This window comes from Gymnogyps californianus, chromosome 3 (genome assembly GCF_018139145.2).
Source record: "Gymnogyps californianus isolate 813 chromosome 3, ASM1813914v2, whole genome shotgun sequence".
NCBI classification, from domain to species: Eukaryota; Metazoa; Chordata; class Aves; order Accipitriformes; family Cathartidae; genus Gymnogyps; species Gymnogyps californianus.
The window spans coordinates 54,026,906-54,050,784 of record NC_059473.1 but is presented as its reverse complement, the minus strand read 5'-3'; the positions used below and the strand labels follow the sequence as shown (position 1 = coordinate 54,050,784).

The 23,879-nt window shown below is 37.4% G+C and overlaps 1 protein-coding gene across 3 annotated transcripts in view; it reads left to right on the top strand.

The window, feature by feature from the left end:
- Window positions 1–23,879, top strand: part of SHPRH (SNF2 histone linker PHD RING helicase) — a 56,073-nt gene that overhangs the window by 13,691 nt on the left and 18,503 nt on the right. For all 3 annotated transcript variants that reach the window (XM_050893148.1, XM_050893146.1, XM_050893149.1), the window contains exons 9-21: window positions 13–708; window positions 3,373–3,624; window positions 4,425–4,503; window positions 6,478–6,641; window positions 6,731–6,987; window positions 9,824–9,945; window positions 12,676–12,764; window positions 14,524–14,616; window positions 17,035–17,142; window positions 18,149–18,291; window positions 21,126–21,299; window positions 21,635–21,697; window positions 22,839–23,064. In XM_050893148.1, the coding sequence (XP_050749105.1) occupies window positions 13–708; window positions 3,373–3,624; window positions 4,425–4,503; window positions 6,478–6,641; window positions 6,731–6,987; window positions 9,824–9,945; window positions 12,676–12,764; window positions 14,524–14,616; window positions 17,035–17,142; window positions 18,149–18,291; window positions 21,126–21,299; window positions 21,635–21,697; window positions 22,839–23,064 (2,466 nt within the window). The remainder of the gene's footprint in view (window positions 1–12; window positions 709–3,372; window positions 3,625–4,424; window positions 4,504–6,477; window positions 6,642–6,730; window positions 6,988–9,823; window positions 9,946–12,675; window positions 12,765–14,523; window positions 14,617–17,034; window positions 17,143–18,148; window positions 18,292–21,125; window positions 21,300–21,634; window positions 21,698–22,838; window positions 23,065–23,879) is intronic.

Below are 23,879 nucleotides of genomic sequence, written 5' to 3'. Positions count from 1 at the left end.
TTTACTTTGTAGATAGCAAGTACTTCAGAAAGCATTCAGAAGAAGCAGTTGACTGATGCTAAAACTCAAACCAAAGAATCAAGAAATAGTGATGTCACTTCTGAAAATGTCCTTAAAACCCCTTTACGGGTGCATATCACCATGGAAGAACATGATTATTGTACAACTAGCAAAAATAACAGGAAATCTGAAGCAGATCATGAGAGCTCTGTAAAAGAGAATAATCTTCAGCAGGAAGCTGTGGTCCCAAAGTCTCCTGATTTGCATGGCAACCTCCTTGTCTCCAGTGATGTGAGCAGTCATCCCGATTTTGATGTTTCTAAAACTACACCTGATGTCCAGCAGGAAGTCCCAAAGGACCAGTCCTCACATTCCCAAGAACATTCCGGCAGTAGCGTACAACATACCAGTTCTGTATTTCCATTTAATACCTCTGAATATCGTTTTGAATGCATCTGTGGTGAGCTTGGATTGGCTGACTATAAAGCTCGTGTGCAGTGCCTGAAATGTTACTTATGGCAGCATGCAGAATGTGTAAACTACAAAGAGGAAAACCTGAAGATCAAGCCCTTCTACTGTCCCCATTGTCTCGTGGCAATGAAACCCGTTTCCACAGGAGCAACTCTGATCATTTCTCCGAGTTCTATTTGTCATCAGTGGGTAGATGAGATCAACAGGCATGTAAGGTCATCTTCTCTTCGAGTTCTGGTAAGGTTATATAGCTTCGTATTCTGGAGAGTTGTTTTTATCAAGGCTCGGGGCTTCCTGTCTGGCGCTCGGTATCACGTAAAGTTCAGGGGTTTCTTTGTCATCTGTGTCAGAATTCTACATTTCTTCCTATTAGACCTATGCTTTGGCACCACACGGTGTATTTGTGTCCTAGAAAGACTGCATTTAGTTCTTCATTTTTTCCTTATTGGTCACTGGGAGATGATACAGTGGACTAGATATCTTTATCAAATGGAAGCAAATTTTGAGCAGTTGCAACAACAGGTGATTTCTGAGAGGGAAGGCTGTTTGTAGTTTGGTTTTTTTTTTTTCCTGAAAGGTTACCATGGAACTTAGAAAGGCCTAACTATAGGTGTTTTGGCAGTGTCAAGTCTCACTGTACATTTGCACCCAAGCAGCTCTCTGACAGTTGCTTCTAATTTCGCTCCAGATAAAAACAAATGTTTCAGTAGGTAAAGAGTGTATTTTTGAATTTCTGGTTCTCAGGCTTTACAAAAGACGTCTTGGGCCTTGGTGTTTACTGAGAATAACACCGTTACAACTTGGGCATTGTCTCTATAACATCTGCCATATTTGTTAGGATGTTGTTTATCTGGAGACCTTGTATTGTCCTTTTACTTGATTTCTAATAGCTTTATCACTAAAATAAACCTAATTATACATAGAGTAACATGACTATACAGGATTTTTTTGAATATAGCTGTCACAGTATTCAAGGGTAGCCATTGTCTTTTATTAATGATGTAGTCAAGTTTTGTCCATATTTTTAGTAGGCAAGAACCTTTGTAATGATAAAGTGCTTTGAGAACCTTTATATTTTGAATAAAATAACAGTAGTAGTAGGTTGATAAAGAGAGGAAGCTTTGTATTCAGGGATATATCCAATACCTTCAGCTATCCTGCACAGACGCCCAAGTATAAATTAATTCTAGGCCTCCAGTAAGCCATTTGTGTGAGCAGTCTAATTAGCTTTAGTGCAGCAACTAACAAATGTGTAAAACTTGCACAGTTTTTGTAGGACCCAGTCCAAGTTTTATACCAGCTTTGATGAAAACTGTCAGAAATAGATTTACATGGTAACAGTAAAATAGCTTAAATACTGAATGTCAGTACTTTAAGCTGTGACACCTTCCATTCTAAGACACTGTTTTCATTTTCTTTTAACTGCCAACTGTAAGTCATCCAGACTTGCTTTCAGTGTTGCTTCAAAATGAAAATTTGTTGGATTTTTTTCTGCAAAGTTAAAACGAAAATAGTGCAGATGTTTCAAAGAACCAGTTTCCCATGTTAACAGGGTTTGCATTGCATGTGAAGGGTGTTTTTTTTTATTCTTCCAGCTGCTTACAACCCATGGGAAATTCTAATGGGTTTATGTAATAGAACAAGAAATTAAAATTTATCAGTAGGTCTTGCTTTGTGGCAGGTTGTCTTTTCCTGCTGCTATGAAAACAACCAAAACTTGGCCAAGTTATAAACCTCCATAAAGTCTGTTCATAAATACTTGGAAGAGATCATTAGACTTCGACAGCTATTTTTTCTTCTTAACAGTTGCTTCAGTGAGCGTGTCCTTTTTTTTTTTTTCTTTTTTCCCCCTCCCGTTCTCCCTCTTTAGTTCATGTGCATTGACCTGGTTACACATGCTCTGTTGTCACACTCAGGCTGAACAGAAATTTTCTGCAAGTGTTTCTTTCAGTTGACAGAAACACTGTTGCCATATGCACAAATGTAGAGGAAGGTTATTACTGGAAGGAAAAGTACAGTAACAGTGAAATTAACAGTGAAGTCGTGCTGATCATCAAGGGGTAAAGAGGGGGGAAATCAACTAAGGTTTTATAGAGTCACCTTCATTTTGGTATTTTTAACTATTAGTTGCATGAATTAAGAGAACATTAAAGTTTGTGACACTATGAGAGACTGGAGAGACAGTGATTTTCTTAAATGGTAAAAGTGTCTGTAGGTAGTTATAGGTAAGAATGGACCATCTTGGTTAGTGTTTCTATAATAAATCATGAATGTCAATATGCAAGGTTTATAATAATATTCTGTTGGTGCACAGGGATTGTTTCTTACTAGAGTATTCTTTCTATTTCATGAGTCTCTGTAGAAATCCTTTTTGTAGATAAAACATTACCCAGAGTATAATTTCTGTTTTTTAAATATTTTGCTACATACTTCTGTCTTTGCCTAATCATCCATGGAATTCTTGGGATGGCGGGGAGAAAGGTAATACATCTGCGGTAAAGGAGAGGAGAGGACAGGACATGTAACACTGACTTACATAATGTTGCTCTGTACAACATTACAGAATACTTAATCTTGCATACAAATGTTGCAACAAATAACTTGTAGCAAATACTGAAGTCCCCTTTTCTTCAAAGGAGAAAAAAAATGTTTTGCGAAGATATAATACTTATACATAAGTTTTGCATCAATGTCTGTATTGCATTTATTATCTGTGTTACTTGTATGGATTTCCCACCATGCTACTATATGAATACAGGTTTTATGAACGATTTCATATTATATGAGGAACACTTCTAAAAGCATGCACGTATTAAGCTGTACTGGTATTTTTGCATTTTTATTAAAGTGTCTCTTACCTTCATTCTTTGCTGTTGTGCATTTGAATACAAATCTGTGTAGGTGTATCAAGGTGTGAAGAAGCATGGCTTTTTGCAGCCACACATGTTGGCAGAGCAGGAGGTGGTTATCACCACATATGATGTCCTCCGCACTGAACTGAACTATGTAGATATACCCCACAGTAACAGCGAAGATGGGCGCCGTTTCAGGAACCAGAAGCGGTACATGGCCATCCCAAGCCCCTTAGTAGCAGTGGAGTGGTGGAGGATCTGCCTTGATGAAGCACAAATGGTTGAATGCACTACTGCAAAGGTATGACATTCCTAGTCATGCATTTATTTAACTTGAAAAGGTTTTAACAAGCTTATTGTAAATAATACAATAGACTTCCCTCTCCCCCTCTTAACGTTCAGTGCACTCAGGTAATTTGTCCTTGTAGCTTGTTCTTTAGAAGTGAATTTTGTGTTGGAGATACTTACTATTAAATGGTTCTCTTGTTGGAATTTTGGCAGACTGTGAAATATATCCAGCTCAAAAAATACTTAACATAATCTATAACGACAGTTTAAAGAACTAGGTCATCATGTTGTATATGGTGTTTGATAGTTTCAGACAACACACTAGCTTGTTCAGTGGCATGGTTCAGAGGCATAGATATGTCCTTTGGGTCTAGAAGCTAAAATAGTCAGCAGTGCGTCTACAGACTCTAGGGCTGCAGTCTGCAGAGGGAGATTATTTTAATTAGTATTCATCCAGTCTTTTTTGCCCAAAACAGGAAGACAAAAATGCTACTTACATAATGGCTTATAGGCTTTAATTTTTTTTTTTACATACAGTTTCTTTTGCTAACTATTTACCTTTTGTGAACCCTTAATTGCACTTGATTACTTGGAAGTGGATGTGGCTTTTATCAGCTTTCAGTTACCTTCAAAAAAGCTCAATAACTTTATACACATTGTTATAATATACCAATGCTGCTTATAGATCTGCTAATCTTACATACTGAAAAGATGTTCAGACTTCTTAAAAATAAGGTCCACATGTTTTCAGACTGTGTTCCACACCATCTTTGTTTTTCCTTTCCTACCATTGGTTCTATCTTCTTTTGCTAGGCTGCTGAAATGGCACTCCGTTTAAGTGGAATCAATCGCTGGTGTGTCAGTGGCACTCCTGTGCAGCGAGGATTAGAAGGTGAGAGTTTATGTAGCAGTGTCATCTGTGGGTTTTCCTTGTGCTGATAATTAGGTAGTGGTTTGAAGCAGTTAAAATGTCTGCTAGTTTTGGTCTGAATTCATTAGGTACTCTGACTTGGTAAGCCATAACCTTTAACCATGTAATAAAGCCATCAATAAATGTATCAATACAAAAATTGCAGAGCTGAAATCTTTTTATCTCCCCAAGTTAGACAAATACTTTGGGGAGTAGAGAAGCTGTATGTCAAACAGCTGACTCAAGTCTGTTCTTCAGTTTTCACTTAGCAGAGTGGGTAAATATTAACCTCTCTCTGTTGCAGCTAAAGATAGTCTGCTCCGGTTACAGAATCCTTCTAACAGTCAAATACAGCAAGCAAAGCTGTATTTGCTTTTTGCATAGCCGTGTATGAACTACTGTGGACATCAACTGCCATGAATATAAATTCTAAAAAATCATACTAATGCTTAATGAAAACTGTATTAAGTCCTTATGTAAGGACTTAATGAATTGAGATGTGTGGAGTAGGGAGCTGTATGTTAGCAGGTGTTATTTATCTTGTCTTTTTTGTGAGGTACTCAGTTTCTGGAGACAGACTTCAGATAGAGATAGAAAAAAAGAAAGGGAACTCAGTAACTTCTTTATCTCCTTGTGTTCTTCAATTTAAGTGTTCTTGATGTGCTACACATTGAGGCAAGGAGTTTGAAAATGAATAAACCAGTGTAAGCATTTGTATGCATTTGTGAACTATTGTTCAGATACCAAACCATTATAAAAGTCAATATTGTAGATTAATTCATTATGGAATTGTGGATTGAATTTATAAATACACATAATAGTTGTGAGAATGCATAGTTAATAAAGCAAACGCTATAGAAGGAAGTGATTGATTTGACCGTCACGATTAACTTGTTCAAGTCCTTATGTGTGATAGTGTTGATTTAATACATATCTGAAATGTTATATTGTCCATAATACATGTTGGCCAGGTGCTCAGGCTATACTGAGGCAGCCCCCATCACATAGGGGACAAAAACTGCTGACTAATTTGAATTTGTGCCGCCGCTGCTGTAATAAAGTGGGATAGGACCTCTGGGAAACAATTTTTTCCTGAGTAGAAATGATTCCCAGGATTTTTTTTCCTCTGGTCTATGATGTATTTGGTCAATGTCTTACAGCTCTCAAGTGAATACCAAAATTACCATAAAGCTAACAGAATAAAGAATGCAGCCACCAGATCTTTAAGAACTATCTATAAGATACCATCATATATTTCTATTTCTGCATTGTCCACATGCAGCATTTAAACATGTGCTGCTGTATTTTTCCAGTAAGAGTTAGATACAAGCTTAAAGAGTCAGTATGTCCTAAATTTCATCCCCCAAAATGATGAGTTTCTGAATTGGGCAGAATTAGCAAGCTGTATTCTCTCAATTAGGAAGAAAACAATAAAAGTGTGTTTTGTTAATTTCTTCTGCCTTAGTAGAAAAGTGAAGGTCTTCAAAATTGCAGCCCCTTTTAGGATGGTGGGCAACAGACAGTTGGTGCACAGCAGGCTGTGAAGTAATGATACTGAGCAATATTGTTTTAGAAAAACCTGGCAAACCCAGTTAACCATATGCAATCACGTAATTTCTGCCTCTCACCCCTGCTCTGAATAGGTTTAAATTCATAGCTCTGTTCTGCTAAACTTGAAATTAGGAAAGTGGCTCACAAATAGTTATATTCCAGCAAGTTTTATGAAAATCAACAACTAGCTAAAGGAGAGAACTCCCACCTTCCCCCACCCGGTCCCCTGCCTCAAATTAGCTGTTTTGGTGAGGGAGTGACTGGAAAACAAGTGGAAAAGATAATGGCCAGAATGTAGTTGCTTTATGCCTGGTAACCTTTCTATGAAAGTTAATTTTTTTGGCGGCATATTGTGAAGTATTGAAACACGAACATTGTACTAAAACACTTTTCTTTTTTTGACAGATCTGTATGGATTAATCCTTTTTCTTGGAGTTGATCCTTACTGGGTCAAACATTGGTGGGACCAACTTTTATATCGACCTTACTGTAGGAAAAATCCCCGGCCTCTCTACAGTCTAATTGCCAAGATAATGTGGAGATCAGCAAAGAAGGATGTGATTGACCAAGTAAATAAGAGTTTTGGGTTTTAAAATTCCTGAACAACATTAATCAATAGCTTTATTTGCGAATTACTTATTTTCTTTTTTAATTGCAGATTCAAATCCCCCCTCAGACAGAAAATGTACACTGGCTTCACTTTTCTCCTGTGGAGAGACACTTCTATCATCGCCAGCATGAGGTGTGCTGCCAGGATGCATTGGCAAAACTCAGGAAGATTTCGGACTGGACTCTTAAGCTTAGTAGCCTAGATAGAAGGACTGTGACTTCTATTCTGTACCCTTTGCTGCGGCTGAGGCAGGCCTGCTGTCATCCACAAGCTGTTCGGGGAGAGTTCTTGCCATTACAGAAAAGGTGAATTTCTGTCACTTCCTAAATGGCTTGCTATATCCAAAGCAAAATGCTATTTGTCCCTAGTAGTGCAAGATCTTGTACAGTTCTCAAATAAGCCTAATTCTAAGCTTCTCTAGTTAAATGTGCAACTATGCCGTACCAAGCTATCTGACCTCAGAAGCTGAATAGTATGTAGGAGTGTATTAAGTGTAATTCTTTTGTTAAAGAACATAGTACTGAGAGGCAGTTGTTTGTGTAGTAACATTTTAACCTTAGGATGCTGATGGATACTAGGGTGTTGCAGGTGACAGACTGAGTGTGAAACAAACCAGATTCTTTTTCAGTTTTAAATAAGCCCACTGATTTTCTTTTGTCTCTTACAAAACTCATGTTCATAAATGAGAACAACGAACAAAATGAATAAACAGAATGGAATAATTCTTTAATTCAAAGAAGATGTTGTTAATGTAAGGTTGCGAAATTTGTAGATCCGAACTTGAAAGCTGTTCAAATGCTTTTTTCTTTTTTTTTCTTTTTTTGCATACTTTCAAGATCATCTTCTTCACAAGTGCCCTGCAAATACCAATTTGATCTCAGCCTTTGTTAGACCAAAAGCATGTTGCTAGCACTCTGCAAAATGTAGCTGCTACTTTTTCAGTGAATTAGAGGGGGTTGTGAAAGAGCAGGCTGTCTCCATTCCAGGCTCTCAGAGCACTGTCTACGTTGTTTCTTTTTTAAGCTACAGGTAGAGAAGAACTTAAACTTTTAACACTGTCAGTGTTATTTCTACTGTTTCCTTGTCTTGTTCATCCATTCTATTCAGTCTCTTTCTATCCTTTTATGAAGTTTTGTGTCCTACTCCTTCCGCTTTCTCATACAGGGCACCTACAGTGCCTAAGCAGCTGTAACTGACTTTGCACCTACTTTAGCAGGGACCAATAGTAGGCACTGTGCTGTAGCACTTTCTGTCTAACAGTCTGCTAGTGTGGAAGCAAGGACTCAGACATGGGAGAAATCAATATTGCCACCAGCCCATACAAGATTATTTGCATTAAAATGAGCCAGTGGAGTACAAATGAAACGTGTAAACTGAGCTGAGTATGCTGGGGACAGCTTAGTAATATGTTGATTTTGGTGGAGTGGTTGGAGAGTGACAGCTGCATAGTAACTGTGGTGGAAAAAACTAGCAATGAAAATTAAATCTTTCTTAAAATTGTATGTACAAAGAAAAGTCATTCCCCAGCACTATTTACATATCTTTTTTGTGAACCAAGTTTGACTGCAGCAGTGGACATTCCCAGAACAGAGAAGATTTGGCTCCTGGCTTTGGTTATATGTAGGAGAACAATGAAGAAATTTAGTGCTAGGAACTTTGATGAGTAAGAGAAATTTACTGAAACAAGAAAGTTGATGCTGGAGCATATGGATAAGAGAAACCGGCCTGAAACAAAAAAGCTGAGTTTGGAGCATATTCTATGCTAGATGACTTTTTTCCCACCTGTGTAGTGAAGGCAGTAAACGAGAACATCTACTCAGCAAAAATATAGCCCTCAAAAAGGAGTTTTCTAGGCTCCCCTAGTTAAACTGAGTAAAAAACCCTTCTTTTTGTCTTAATTGGTAGTCTCAGGCTATGTATCAAGCTGCATACTTTGTATGTACATCCTTTTGCTTTTATAATTTTTCTTGAAACTGCTGATGGTTTTGAAAATGAAAAGTAAGTAGTAATGGTGGAAGTATCAGAGTATGAGCAGCAGGTGCTATGTGTATTTGCCAATACCTCTGCAGAATTCAGCTAATTATATATAGTGATTATATTGATTTAAAGCCTGCTCTAGTGTAACACTGTAGTCTAAACTCAAGTAACAGTTTCTGCAAGTGGAAGTGTTGTGAGGAGGGTAAAATAAAGGCCTGGTCAAGGATGCCCTTCCAGCATACCTTGGGCCCAGACTGCACAGGAGTTATGTCACCTCTTACTCTACTCCACAGCACTAAACGCCAAATAGTAAATGCTTCTCCTGAAGGTAAATGAGGCTGAGGAGCAGAGTTTCGGGGAGGAGGGTAGTGTCTGGTCTCACAGCAGCAATTGGTCATAGAAGCAGCCTCAGGTCAGCTGTTGTAGACTGTTGTTGCAGTTTACTCTCCTGTCTCTTCTCATCAGTCTTCTTCCTGCCTGGATTCTTTGTCCTTGGCCTTACTCCAAGCTATCTTTCATGCTTCTTTCTTTCTTCTTTCTGATCTCTGTTCTTGCTTCTCCCTCTTACCTCTCCATTTCCTGTATTTTTATGGTAAGCTAATTCTCTTCTGACTAAATTCCTCTCATGAATTACAAATACTACAAACAAATGTAGAAAAGAAAGTTTAAAATGATACTTGCTAATTGTCACTGTTCTCATTTCACACATTTTCCTCTTTACCTTGACACCTCATGTGTTTTGCATGTTTAGATTGGTAGCAGAGGGGAGAAATGTAGTCTCTCATAGCTGTTTTCATTTGAACAGCTTCTAGCAAAATGAGGTCTATTTTTGCTTGTTTCCAGTTTACCACTGTAACAGAAGGAGCAAAATATATTTTGCCCTGTGAAGGGTTATTTTACCTAGTTCTAATTTTTCTCTTGCTTCTTATTTCTTTCTATTTTTAGGAGACGTCAACCTCTTGACCTACTCAAGTTAGGGTAAAGGTCTAGCTGGAAGAAGAGCTGACAACTAGGGTTTTTTTAATAAGTAAATAAATCTCGAATAAACATTTGCACAGTATGTTCGATGCATGTAACAATCTTTCATGCTGCACAGCATGACAGTTTTACTTCTCTAGTATTGTGGTTTTGTTTCAAATTTGAGCCATTTGGTCTCCATTTCAGCACCATGACCATGGAGGAACTGTTAACATCTCTGCAGAAGAAATGTCGAACAGAGTGTGAGGAAGCTCACCGACAGTTGGTGTGCGCTCTTAATGGCTTAGCTGGTATCCATATCATTAAAGGTAAGACTGGATGGCTGTAGCGTATTCTTTACTCCTTTTAGTAGGCTAATTATGGTTTAGATGACACCTTGTAAAAACTGTGGCGTTTTTGAATTCAGGGAAAAAGCCATAGTGAAATCCTGGGAAACTAGAGAGGCTTGTAACAAAAAACAACATTCATTCTAGATGAGGGAGAAAAGAATAGGTGTAGTTTGGTGCATCTTTGAGATGTCTCGAGTATTTCTGGCTTTTTTGTTTTGTATTCTTTCTTGATTCTACCATCTGTGTGTACTGGGAGGATAAAAGAAGTCATACTTGTGTAATTGTACTTAACCTGCTTTTGTTTTATCAGTACTGCTTTCTGGGCTTCCTTTGTGCCCCCTGCCATGCAAGCTGCTCTGCTGACTGTGGAATCTCTTTGCTGCTGCCTGCTATACAGCTCTGTCAATGTAGATTTTGTCTGAATTAGGAGGAAAAAAAAGCTTTGAATGGGAAACAAAAATAATTATATTCATCTTGAATGTCCCATTAAATAAAATAATAATAAAATTACTTTGTCATGAATGTGAAAAAAATGCCTCTCTGCCAAGTAATAAGTCTTCTAAGGTTGACAAGCTGCTTGAATTTTTCCAGCTCATGGTAAAGTCTTCCTTCAAAGAGGAGAACAAGCAAACTACCTGTTCTGTTACTTGCCTTACAGAAAGACTACGTTCAGATTCTCTATTCTGTAGTTAGCAGGTTTGAAATACTTTGTTATGATTGCAGGATGGAGATCAAGTCTTTCAGATAGAATTAAGTGCTTAAAAAGATTTCTGTACAGATTAAATACTTCTAAAATACACTAGTAGCAAAAATTAAGTTTGGCCTTTTTTGAAAAGCAGATTGATGAAAATTGCATCTGGTGAGAAACAAAAGCAGGACTGAGGCAGAGTTCTGGTCTATAACTTCCCCCCCTCCTCCCCCCAGCATTACTGTTACACTCAGTCTTCTTTATCAGCAAAGAGGAAGCGCATCTTATTATATAAGTAAAGCCATGAATTTATTGTTAGTATAATTGAAATCTTATGGGTCTAATTGTGATTAGTCCAGATCTAATTGTTACAGGCGAAAAAAGAATAATCATACTTACTTGTTTCTACTGCTTGTCCTGCTTTTATGCTCACCTTTCTACTGCCCTTCTGGGTCCTGAGGTCAATGGTTTCATACTGGTGGTGGCAGTGCTATGGCTAGTTGTCACCACCTGGAGTTCTTCATCAGGAGGAGTAAGATGTTTGTGTTGATGGTTTCTTCTTTCTCACTCAAGGATCCAGTTAGGGTCGTTTTTATGTTTGCTAGCGCACTTTTTCTCGTTCTTCGTTGGTCTGCAGCTCCACGTTAACACCAAATTTAGTGTACGTGATGCCTTTTATGAATGTTACATGCTATTTCTTTGTTCTCTTTGTTGCCCCTAAAACCAGTTTTGTCCAGCTCTAGGTCTGCATTTCTTTGACTGTGGGTGAGTTGTTTATAGCCATGGCTTCCTTATTCACTGCCAAGCCTGTGCACCATCTCTTAGCATCACATGGCTGTACTCTACACTGCATCCAATATCTTTACTTTTCAAGGCCTCTGCTATTGTTACTAGGCCTGTATTTCTCTACATCATTGTGTTAGTTGTAAATATCTCATTCTACATGGAATAACTGCTTGTTACTGCTATCTATATAAAGCTGTGATTGTACCACACAAAGATAAACAAAAGTTTAAAAAAAAAAAAAAATTTTTAAAAAAATTAGACATAGGCACCTAGCAAATTCAAGAAATTGCTGTCACAGCTAAGCCAAATAAAAGGTCCAGGCAGGTCAAGAAAAATTCAAAGGACGCCTGACAAGCCTCAAGCTTGAGGCCTTGCAAATTCAGCACATAGCTTTTGGCCTGTTACTAGTAATGGCAATAGTATATTGCAGGACTATACCCTTACAACTGGCAACTGTTTCAATGTGAGAAGCAACAAATCTTGTTGAAATAGGGTTGTTACACTTCCAGATATATAGGAAGATGATTTTTATTTTACTCTGTTATCTGTTTTTATACATTTCATGTCCCATACTTCTCCATGTTTTAAGATTCTTCTAAGACTATTACTGGCTAAGTAAATTTCCATCGGTTGAGAAAAGAAAATAATTTTTTTTTTGCTGCTCTTCCATGTGCAACTTCAATTTTGTATTTCTTTTTTAATTTATATAATCTATTTTCTGAGAATTGATTGTGATGTTGGCAGCTTACATCAGTAGTTATGCTCCCTGCATGTAGTTAATCATTTCTGCATTTCTGAAGTATGACACAACTTTCATTGTTTTCAATGGAAGAGTGAATAATGTATTTGCAGTGCGAATTTAGTAATGCATCACTGCAGTGAGTTGTGGATGATTTTTTTTTTTTAGTGCAACGTGAGTTTTTTTGGACTTATGCAACTGTGAATACATATTTTAAGATCAAGAAGTCTACAGATCTTGCAATCACAAAAGATATTTAATTTGGAAACTGCTTTAGTCTTTGTAAAATATAATACTCTCTGTCTTTTACCAGTTGTTTTTGGGGGGGGCAGGGAGGGGGCAGAATGAATAAGGAAAGTTTGCTTGAAGACAAGCAGATTATACAGCCTCTCTGAAAACATCTTAGTATGTTACAAGTGATGGTCAGTCATGGCTGCTTGTATATTTAAAAACCAACACAATATGTGTATGTTCTTGTTACTCTTTTTTAATTCAGGAGAATATGCATTGGCTGCAGAGCTGTACAGAGAAGTGTTACGATCATCTGAAGAGCACAAAGAAAAGCTCAAAACAGATTCCTTGCAAGTGAGTGAGCATTCAAATGTAAAGAGACATAGTTAAGAACTGGAATACTTTAGATTTAATTTAACAGGTCAGTCTTCTTCCTCCCAGTGGTGTGCTGAATGACTCTTTCAGCCTGCTGTCATTATCACAGTCTTTAGATAGGAATCTGTTCAGTGACCTTCACGTTTCCTTTTTTTTTAAAGCTGCTGTTTTTCTAAAAACTTTTGCTTGTGAGTCTTCGTGATATCCCAGAAGCAGTGTATGATCTCCACCTGCTGTTCTGCAGTAAACTTAACAAGCTGAATTCCTAGACTTGTGTATGTGACTGTGACTGCTCACATTAATGGTACTATATTGCATCCTGCAAATGCAGGATGCTGGGTTTGCATTGAGAATGATATTAATGTGCCAAATGATAGAGGAGAAAAATTGTTGCACTGTAGAAGATGTTCTCTGAAAGGGCACCAAAACATGAAAAAGAATCAAAGTGAATTTTCTCTTCAGGCAATATATTAATACATTTTGAATACTGTATTAAAAATATGAATATATTTTCCTGGTGAAAAAGCAATGGTTCTCTAAGTAACATCCTTATATTTCTTCAAGAAATATCAGTTCTAAATTGACCAAAATTCTCTTAAGCATAACAAGATATTTAAAATGTTAATGACAGATAAATAAGAAGTGATCAGTTGTCTATTTCTTTACTTTGCTTGCTTCACTAATAAGTTATTGTTTGATCGTCTTGGATGTGGTCATCTGATGGCTCCATTGTGTCTTTGATCCTTCCTTCTCCTTTGTGACTTCCCAGAGGTGTTTTTCACTTAGCATAGCCAAATCAGCATAAACTTGTTAAGCTGCTCATAACAAGATTGTTAATTAAGCTGTTTTACTGGATTATGCAACCCAATAAAGCTTTTTCTTTTTCCTCAAAATGTACACTGCCTCATATTGTCTTTGTGTAATAAAACTCAACTTATGTTGAGTACTTCCCAGTTGTGTAGGCTTAGCTTTTTAAGATAATGGCAAACCACTGCTGGCCAGTGCTCTTCAGTGGCTGAGATAGTAATAGGGCAAAGGTGAAGTGAATCCAGGAGGTGAGAAGGGCACAAGTTCATGATAGTGGAGGTTGTTAGTATGGATTTGTGGGAGATACGCAGGCAGCATAATATTAGGGGTCTGGTTTGGGATAAGTAGGATGAATCTAGGGAAGAGGAATAGAGTTCCCTTATATTAACAATCAAGTTTATTTTCCCTAAAAATAAACAAAAAGGTCATGTTTTATTCAGTCATCTTTTATTTTAGAAAAGTGAAAAATATGAAAAACAATTGAAGCTCTTGGGAGCTGTTTTTTTCCTCGTACTTTATTTTGCTTTAGATAGGCTAAGTGAATTGTCTCCTTATAATATGCTGAAAGATATTTACAAAAGAATGTGCTCTGAGATAAATAATTTGTTTTCCATAATAGTCAAGGGCTGTTTTAATTAGGAGGGTGAATATGGGACAGAATCTGATGACTTGGTATCAAACTTGCCTGCTGATTTGCTTTTGAGGTGTAGAAGAAGGTCTTTTTAATGTTTCATTTCCTACCTCAGTAAAATGAGGAAAAGAATGTTTATTTTCTTTATAAGATGCTTCCAGATTAACAGAGAAAAAATAAAACTAATTTTAAATGAATACTGATTTCTTGCTGTAAGCTTTCATTGCTGTTTAAGCTTTTCCTGTCACAGATGTTGCAATGTATTTTTTCGTGATTGCTGTTGATTTTGTGTATATTTAGAGACTTCATTCTACACACAATTTGATGGAATTGTTGTTGGCAAAGCACCCAGGAATTCCCCCGACTTTGCGTGATAGCCGACTTGCAGAAGAGGTAAACATTGTTCATTTTATATAAATACATTTTGAAGAGCACCTTTTTATTTTTTATCCTTCAATATTTTCTCTAACTAAAGAAATAACATTAAATAGCTTTCAGGTTAACTACATACATTTCCTTTCAGGTTAGTAAAATCAAGAGTTGTTTAGTGTGAGATGAGAGCAGAAATATCCAGTAAAGTGCTGCTGTTCTGAATGCTTGGTGATCTCTGTTATGTTGTGAGTGTGTTTTATGGAAGTTTTAATAATTTTTATTCTTAAAATGTGATTTCGCCACCCCCACAATGTTCTTGTGGAAATAACTTACATAGATGTTACTGATAAAGAATGCATCATCCTGAATTCTTTTGAGTCCTCTATTTCCTCACATTTTCTTTAGCTTTTCTTATTTTAACTGCAGATAGTCAGAGTCTTCTCTAGGTGAAGTTTATTTTTCTTGCATAGGTGCCCTCCATTCCGAAACGCTTCCCCATCTCCTAGTAAATATAAGCTGCTACTGTCTAATGCATCTTCTCAATCATGCCTTGAAGCTGTTTTTCTACCTCTCTTTTTGGTCCTGTGTGTGGTACTGATAATATCTTTGAAACCTTCTTGGGAAGGTCCTGATTTGCAATGTTCTTCATAGCCTAAAGTTTGCCAGTGGCGTCTGTCCAGGCTCTCCCTGTATTACTTATACTCATAATGTACTCACATGTCCTACAGCAACTGGTTCACCCTTGTCACTCTTGTACTGCCTAAACATCTAGAAAGGTTGACCGTCTTTGGCCAGATGAACAAGTCACTGCATGTTACTTCCTGTGTGCATACTATATCCTTAATCTTAACTGGGGAAATATCTGGTAAGATAGGTGGGATCACTGTTCCACACTGGTTACTCGTAGTGGACATATGGACCACATTTGCAAAAGAAGATCGTTATTGTGGCATCATTTGGGTTGGAAAGGACTTTGGGAGGTCTCTACCTGAACCTTCCCATTCAGAGCAGGGTCAACACTGATTTCTGACCAGGTAGCTCAGGGCTTTATCCAATTGGGCCATTAAAACCTCCAAGGAAAGAGATTTCAAAACTCATCGGAGCAACCTGTTCCAGTACTTCATAATCCTCCTAGTGGAAAAAAAAAAAATAATCACGTAGAACCTCCCATTCCAATTTATAGCCATTGTCCCTTGTTCACTTGTCATGTACTTCAGTGAAGTGCCTGGCTCCCGATTCTTAGTCATTTCCTTCTGGCTGCTGGAAGGCTGCTATTTTGTACCCTCTAAGCTTGTCTTCTCCAAGCTGGACAAGTCCAGTTCTTTCAGCCTCTCCAGTTATGTGGTAGTGATCCGTATCTGTCTTATTATTTGGATATCTTGTGATATTTTATCATTTTTATGCAAATTCTATGCATAGGTAGCATTTTTTTCTGTTTTAATGAGACTTGTTCTCTTAAATATTTGAAGAAGTTTCTACCTGCCTTTATAGAAATACTGCCCATTTTTTTTATTGACCTGTAACTCTAGCACTTTTTTTTATATCACCTTCTCCTGACATTGTAAAGAGGAGGATCTGAAAATTTGTATTTTGCTTATAAATACAAAGCAGAGATTGTTTTTCATAGCTATCTTTTGCCAGTAGCTCATCCAAATACCTGAGTGTCCTGTCCACTCCTGGTAAATGGAGCTCCATCTGTAACAATAATATAATTATCTTGATAGTAGCAAACAAAAAGAAGAAAGACTTAAACGGACCCTAAAATGCACAAAATAAAGATATCTACTGAAATCAGAATGTAATGGTGAAAGGTACATATGTGTGTACATTACTTGTAAGAAATGTAAGTTATTTGTTCCACAGTTTTTAAAATATCAAATAAACTGGTACTGATTATGTTGTGGAGACACCTGCATACCAAGAGGGGTTTTCACTGTCAGAAGTAATTTTAAAGAAAAAATTATGTCTGATGCATCTAAAAATAATGAAAGTTAAACCTTTCTTGTTATTTTATGGATAAGTTTTATATGTAGGTAAGTTAAATTGTCCTGTTCTCAGCTTGTTCTAGGATCATTTTATTGTTTGCTTATTCAACACAATATATTTTAATGTACAGAGAAGTAAGAATTATGAGTTAAATTCCAGTTCGTTTTTGTAATGCAGTGTATTCTTATTGTGTTGTTTGGGCTTGTCCAAAAGCAAAATTGCATAGTTAGCATCTTTGTAGTCATTTGTCTTCTCAAATGTTTTTTGGGCTTACTAATAAATGCTAGGTTCCAGAGGAAAAAATTAATGCTAAATATTGCTTATGAATGAAAGTGGGTAGTACATAGGTAGCTAACCATATTAAAACATTATGGTAGCTGGGGAGTTTTTACATTTTCAATTATTCCTCATAAATATGAATTGTGCATAATTTAAGCTCTTATTTCCTTACAGGCGGAACAACTTCGACAGCATTATATGAGTAAATCCAATGCAGAAGTTGCAGAAGCCCATCAGGCCTTACAGCCAGTTCTTCAGACCATTCGGGAGCTCCAGAGAAAGGCAGGTACCTCTTACATATTTAGTCTCTGAATTTTGAGATTTTTTTTTAATATTATTTTCATCCGTTTATCCAGAACTCCAGCTGTTGATTACCTCTAACAGTTCTTTGAAGGGCTGTTTGGAATGGGACTTAGGCAGTGTGCACGCGCACACACACACAGAGCCCCAAAACATACTCTGTGTTCCCCGCATAAAGAGGCACACAGTACTTGATGAACAGATGACTAAAAATAGAAGTACATGGTGGGATGATTCTAGTAAAGTTTAACACCATGCTTGATTTTTATATTAACTGTGCTTCACCTGTAATTTAGGTGAGTTATAGGTTTTGGCCTTGAAACATTTCTGTGGTGTATCAGATGGTATTTCAGTTACTTTCAAAGGAACTGTTCTTTGATATGCATTTAGTCATTGTACTTAAGGCTTAATTGTGTTTAGTCAATATGACAATTCAGGTTTCATGGAAAGGTGCAAACCCTTAATGAATTGATGAACACCTGAGTTGAAATGCTGCTTGTCACTTGTGTAATAGTAGAGAAGTAATAAAGAAATATGGGCAAATGGCACGTGAGGAGGTAAACTTCTGCATCTTCTTTCACCTTTTAAAATTATAAGGTCACTTTGGTGTTGCTCTATTAATTTCACAGAGAGCTTGCTTTCTCTGATTAAATGATCCTTTCGCCTCTTTTTGAGAGAGAGAGAAAGAGGAAACTTTGAGATTACAATAGCTCTGTGTGGCTATTCTGTGTAGATGGCCTCGGTGAATCTAACTCTACTGAAGCACTTTGAAGGTGTGGAAGTAGATGGGAATGTAGAAAATTTCTTAATCATGTGTTCACTTAAACAGGAAAGGGGATATTTTTTTAAGCATACTCTCATCTTCCACTTTCCATGGAATTTACTAGTCCGTGTTTGAGTTGTGCCTAAAGAGCAGTATAAGCCTCTGCTGCAATGAGTAAATTGGTTTGTTGAATGTCCATGGATAATTCTGTTCTTTTGCATACAGATACATTCAGGTTCTCCTTGGTGGTTGGATGTCATCCAGACAGCAATACAGTATGCCATCGATGAGGAGCTTGTTCAACGTGTGCAAAATGAAATAACCAGCAACTACAAACAGCAGACTAATAAACTCTCCATGGCAGAGAAGTAAGAGAATAGCTAAAATAGGCTAATGAATACAGTTAAGTTTGCTCAAGTCATCTTACCAGTTTGTGCTAACAGTTGCAATTAAATAGCAGGCATTTTTGCTTCAGAGCATCTGGGCTGCAATTAAGTTTCAAAAACAGCCTCCCAAAAAGCGTAGCTAGATCGAAGACTTGGGAAGAAAAGCAGGAGAATTACAGTTTTCTCCTAGACAAGCATTCTTTTAAATGTTCCTTTGTATTATCTACTGTGGTTTTACAGTCTTCGGTACTCACGCAACTGCTGAGCAAAAAAGATTCAAAGTTTATTGCATTAAAATTGAGTAACCTCTAAAAGAAACTGACTTGCTTAAATGGAAAGTAGACAGACAATATCAGAAAACCCTTGTGTAACAGCATAAAATAGCGTCACTTTTTCTGAGGAAAGAGTTTTGATTTGGTTTCATGTTAGAGACAGCAGTACCACTGTTGTTGTGTGCAATTACAGAATAATGGATTGGAAGGGACATCTGGAGGTCCCCTAGACCAACCCCCAGCTTACAGATCCAGGCCTGTGCTCAGAGATTCAGCCCGATCAGGTTGCACAGGGATTTGTCCTGTTAAGTTTAGAGTATCTCCAAGGAGGGAGATTTCATAGCCTCTCTGTGAAACCTGTTCCAGTATTTGACCCACTTGGGGGGGGGGGAGGGGGGGGAATTAAAAATCCTTCTATCTAGTTAATATTTCCTGTGTTGCATCTTGTGTCCTTGTCTCTTGTGCTTTCACTATGCGCCTTTGAGAAAAGCTTGGCTCAGTCTTCTCTGTACCTTCCAGTTAGTTAGATATAGAAAACAATAAGGTCTCCCCTGAGTGATCTCATTTTAAGGCTGAATAAACCGTTTTCTCCCAGCCTCCTCTTGTACGTTCTGTGCTCCAGCTCCGTAAGTTCATCACAGAAAAGGGAGACACAGGAAGGAGAGTGCTCTCACAGTTTAACTTCAGGCAGTTTTCTCAGATACATGAACAATCCTTATGCTCTTAAATACAGTCTTTCTGAATCATGTTTTAGTTAAATACCTATTTTTTATATATATATAATATATATATATAAAAATATATATAGGTGTATATAAATGCATATATGTATGTATATAAATATCTAATGTGTATATAAAATGTGTATGTGTGTATAAATTTAAATATTTAATTAAAATCTGTGCATATTTTAAGTATGTGCATCCTCCACTATGACTACTCTGTTACCGTGATCCCAAAAGGTGGCAATTTCTTGCCCTTGCTGGAAGTAAGCATATCTTTTACTTTTCAGTACTTAACATAATTCTACTGAATAATCTAAATAAAGATACAAAACTTTACATCTTCTTTCTTCAAAACTCAGAATTATGCTGAGAAGGAAGAAGGAAATTCTGTCCATTCAAAATGAATATTGGGGCCACCCAGCTGGAAAGTAGCTTTACAGAAAAGGACCTTGGGGGTTCTGGTGACCACCAAGTAGACCAAGAGCCATCTATGTGCCCTTGCGGCAAAGAAGGCTAATGGTATCCTGGACTGCATTAGACAAAATATTGCCAGCAGGTTGAGGGAGGTGATCCTTTCCGTCTGCTCAGCGCTGGTGAGGCCACACCTGGAGTACTCTGTGTCCAGTTCTGGGCTCTCCAGTACAAGAGAGAGATGGACATACTGGAGAGAGTCCAACAAAGGGCCAAGAAGATGATGAAAGGACTGAAGCACCTCTCATATAAAGAGAGGCTGAGAGAGCTGGGGACTGTTCAGCAGTTCAGGGGGGGATCTCCTCAAGGTATGTAAATGCCTAAAGGGAGGGTGCAAAAAGATGGAGCCAGGCTCCTTTTACCAGTACTCAGTAACAGGACAAGGGGCAATGGGCACAAACTGAAACACAGAAGGTTGCCTCTGAACATCAGGAAACACTTTTTTACTGTGAGGGTGACCGAGCACTGGCACAGGTTGCCCAGAGAAGTTGTGGAGTCTCCATCCTTGGACGTACTCAGAAGCTGTCTGGGCATGGTCCTGGGCAACCTGTTCTAGGTGACTTTGCTTGAGGAGAGGGGATGGACAAGACAACCTCCAGAGGCCTCTTCCAACCTCAACCAGTCTGTGAGTCTGGATATGAACGTTTCATGGTTAAGTGTTATTTGAGAATAATGGCATCTCATTCTGGTCAAAATAAATTCGAGGAAAGGATTGTTTGCATGTTCACGCTGAGCTCATATGCCTATGCATCTATCTGTATGCTTGCCCATGTCATATTGGAAAAAAATTGATTGTGTGAAAAACACAATATGGAAAGTGCTTAACTGGTGTTCATGTTCCCACTCCAATCAAGAAGACAGCTAGGTTTTAATAAAATAGTTCCCTGTCATGTCCATTTAATAATTTTAAGTTTGAAAGCTAACTGGCAAAATGCAGTATATTTTTGTGGTGGGTAAATGTGTATGCTGTGAATTGCACAGGTGCACGGAAAATCAGTTTGTTGGCCAACAGATGCAAATATGATTGTAAGTATGTGCAGTTGTTTACCTTTAGTAGATTTGTGTTGTGGACCAGAATGTTGCAGGTTGGTGTTGACTGCTAATATTCAGTTGCATCTCTCAAGTCTTGGAAAGAGTCTTTCTATTCTACAAATACCAGGCATCATCTCAGGGGATACAGTGGAATGATTTCTAGCAGCATTACATCTAGTAGTAATAAGGATTTGCTTATGATATGAACTTCATATGTTGTCCTAGATTGCTATTTAGCTATTTCTCTTCAAAATACTGATTGAAGTTTGAATTCGGTGGCTCAGTGTGCGATTAGTTCCCTTTTTCTTTAAATCAGATTCCGTGACTGCAGAGGCCTTCAATACCTGCTCACAACCCAGCTGGAGGAAGTGAAGAAGTTCCAGAAGATTGTAAGAGAAGCAGTGAAAAGCTTAGAAGGCCCTCCCTCTAAGCAGGTTATTGAGGCTGCCACTATCTGCCATTTGCGACCTGTTAGACTTCCACTTAACAAGTATGTCTTGAAAATAGAAAATATACTTTAGAAGTGTATTATTAAATTTTCCTTCATTTGAAATAAGAAGAGATTAAAGTCTTTATTCTGTACTCAGGGTTTGTATGCACACAGATATCACAGATCCATTTGTTACAATCATGACCTTACTTTGGTTTTATTCTTATAAAAATCTTTTCCTGTCGGTTGTTGTATTGAGTGTACATAAGACTGTTAAATTGTTCCTTTTTTAAGGACTTTGTGTGGTTTTATATGTTGGAATAGGGAATTACAGGAATTACTTTGGTTTCTGATTAAATTCTGAGTGCTTCTGTTTTCAATCTTCTGTATTGCAGCTGTGTCTTTTGTAAGGCTGATGAGTTGTTCACAGAATACGAGTCGAAGCTCTTTTCTCATACGTAAGTTCATAGCTTTATAAAATTTTCACTATAAAAAAAGTGACAGTTGGATTTTTTTATATCTTCTACTTCAAGTTTTCTGAAATAACTTTATGAACAAATTACAGCAACTTCTTGCTGGTGGCCTTGATAGCAATTTTATTAATCAGGTTTAATTTTCTATTTAAATTTCATTTGAAAAACTTGTGTACAAGGAACGAATACATGCCACTTTTTCTCAAGCTGCTAAAATATGATGATACATTTGAAATGAAGTGTTGAAGTGTTCAGGTGTGTGTATAAATACAAGTATACTAAACACATTTTCCTGTTTGTGCAAATATTTATTTGCAGTCCAGTTGCAAGTGGTATAATACCATACTTGTTCATAGATTTGTTTTTTAATTCTGTATAATTCATAAAGTAACAAAATTTGACTAAAGGTACAATGAGAGAGGAGATTTCAGACATAAGTGCAGCTGTGAGCTGAAAGAAGGGTTGCACCAGCACGTGGTGCGAGAGAAGTATGCATAGTGAACAGTACTGAGAGGCATAGATTACAGCCCTCTGCATGCTTTCTCTTTATCTCTCATATCCCTCACAATGTCAAAATTGGATTCAAAAATCCTGAGGTCACTGAGAAAACATTTTGAAAAGTCTTTACCGGTGGGAGCTCTGTTACCTAATGATTGCTGGAATCATTAGGAAACATTAGTGTGTTTCTGAATTAGCGTTATTTGTGAAGGAGGGAACTGGGAAGCTGTAGTGTTCTTAAATAGTGCACTACACAGCAAATTTTTGCATCAGAGTTTAACTGCAACTCTTGCTGATTTAAGAAGTCAGAATTGCAAATTATTTAAATGAATGTGACATTAATCATTCATAACTAGTGAAAGATAATTAAGATGTGTAAGCCTTTACAAAAGCTATTGATGATTTTGAGCTGACAAAATGGCCTGTACAGTGATTTCATTGCTGGTACTGAGGTCACTGTTCAAAGCAATCTTTTGGGATATGAAGTAACAAAACAGCTGTTTGTATTTGTTTGATTTGCTTTATCCTTTAATCATATAGTAGAAGGCTGAAATATATGGTGAATAAGTAGAAATGGATGTGGAAGTACAAAATCAGTGATAAGTATCATGTTGGGTTTGTTTTTAAGTGTTAAAGGCCAAATGGCAATATTTGAGGAGATGATAGAAGACGAAGAAGGGCTCGTTGATGACCGTTTGCCCACCACAAGTAGAGGACTGTGGGCGACCAGTGAAACTGAACGTGCCTTGAAAGCTCTTCTCTCCTTTGCCAAAGCTCACCGAATGGATGTTAAGCTAACCGAAGAAGGCAGCGTATTTCTGGAACTCTTTGAAGCATGGAAAAAGGAATATAAGGTACAGTAAATGAGATGGTGATGAGACAGTTGTGTATTCTATTTAATGTAATAATAAACAAATTTAAGCTGAATATGAACAAATCTAAGTTGTATTCCTGAAATTCTGGTTTGCCTGCACAAAGCTTTTTCACAGTGCTTATTACAGGATTTGATTTAAAATGGTTTCTATATGATTTAAGAGTTTCTAAAAGCTATACTGGCTACTAAGCAAATTAGTAAGCAATGTAATTGCATCTATTAAGACAGTATACAGATATAATTAAATGTGTTCATCTGTTTAGTTAAATCAGAATGTAGCAGGACTCAGCAAATCAAACATTCGTCCATTCTGTAATTCAGTTTACCTTCAGTCTTGTGGTAGCTACAGGTGTCCTTTCACTATTGCTTTATTTCCTGGATCTTGTTTACTACACAATGTAACCTGAAATAATTAGTCATTGTTTGGATCAGAGAGAACTACAGGAGTATACTGTGGCTTTCTTTATGCATCCTTGTGTGTCTGTGTTTCCTTGCAGTGAATACATACAAGTGACGGAGAAGGGGGAAGAGCTGTTGCACACAAGGGTCTCATCCTGTCTTACAGCTTAGGTGTAATCAAAAGTGCTTTCTCTTGAATGCTTCTCCTTCTCATTTTTAATTAACACAGTGTCCTGGTTTCAGCTAGGACAGAGTTAATTTTCTTCCTAGTAGCTGGTATAGTGCTGTGTTTTGGATTTAGTAGGAAAATAATGTTGATAACACACTGATGTTTTTAGTTGTTGCTAAGTAGTGTTTATACTAAGTCAAGGATTTTTCAGCTTCTCGTGCCCAGCC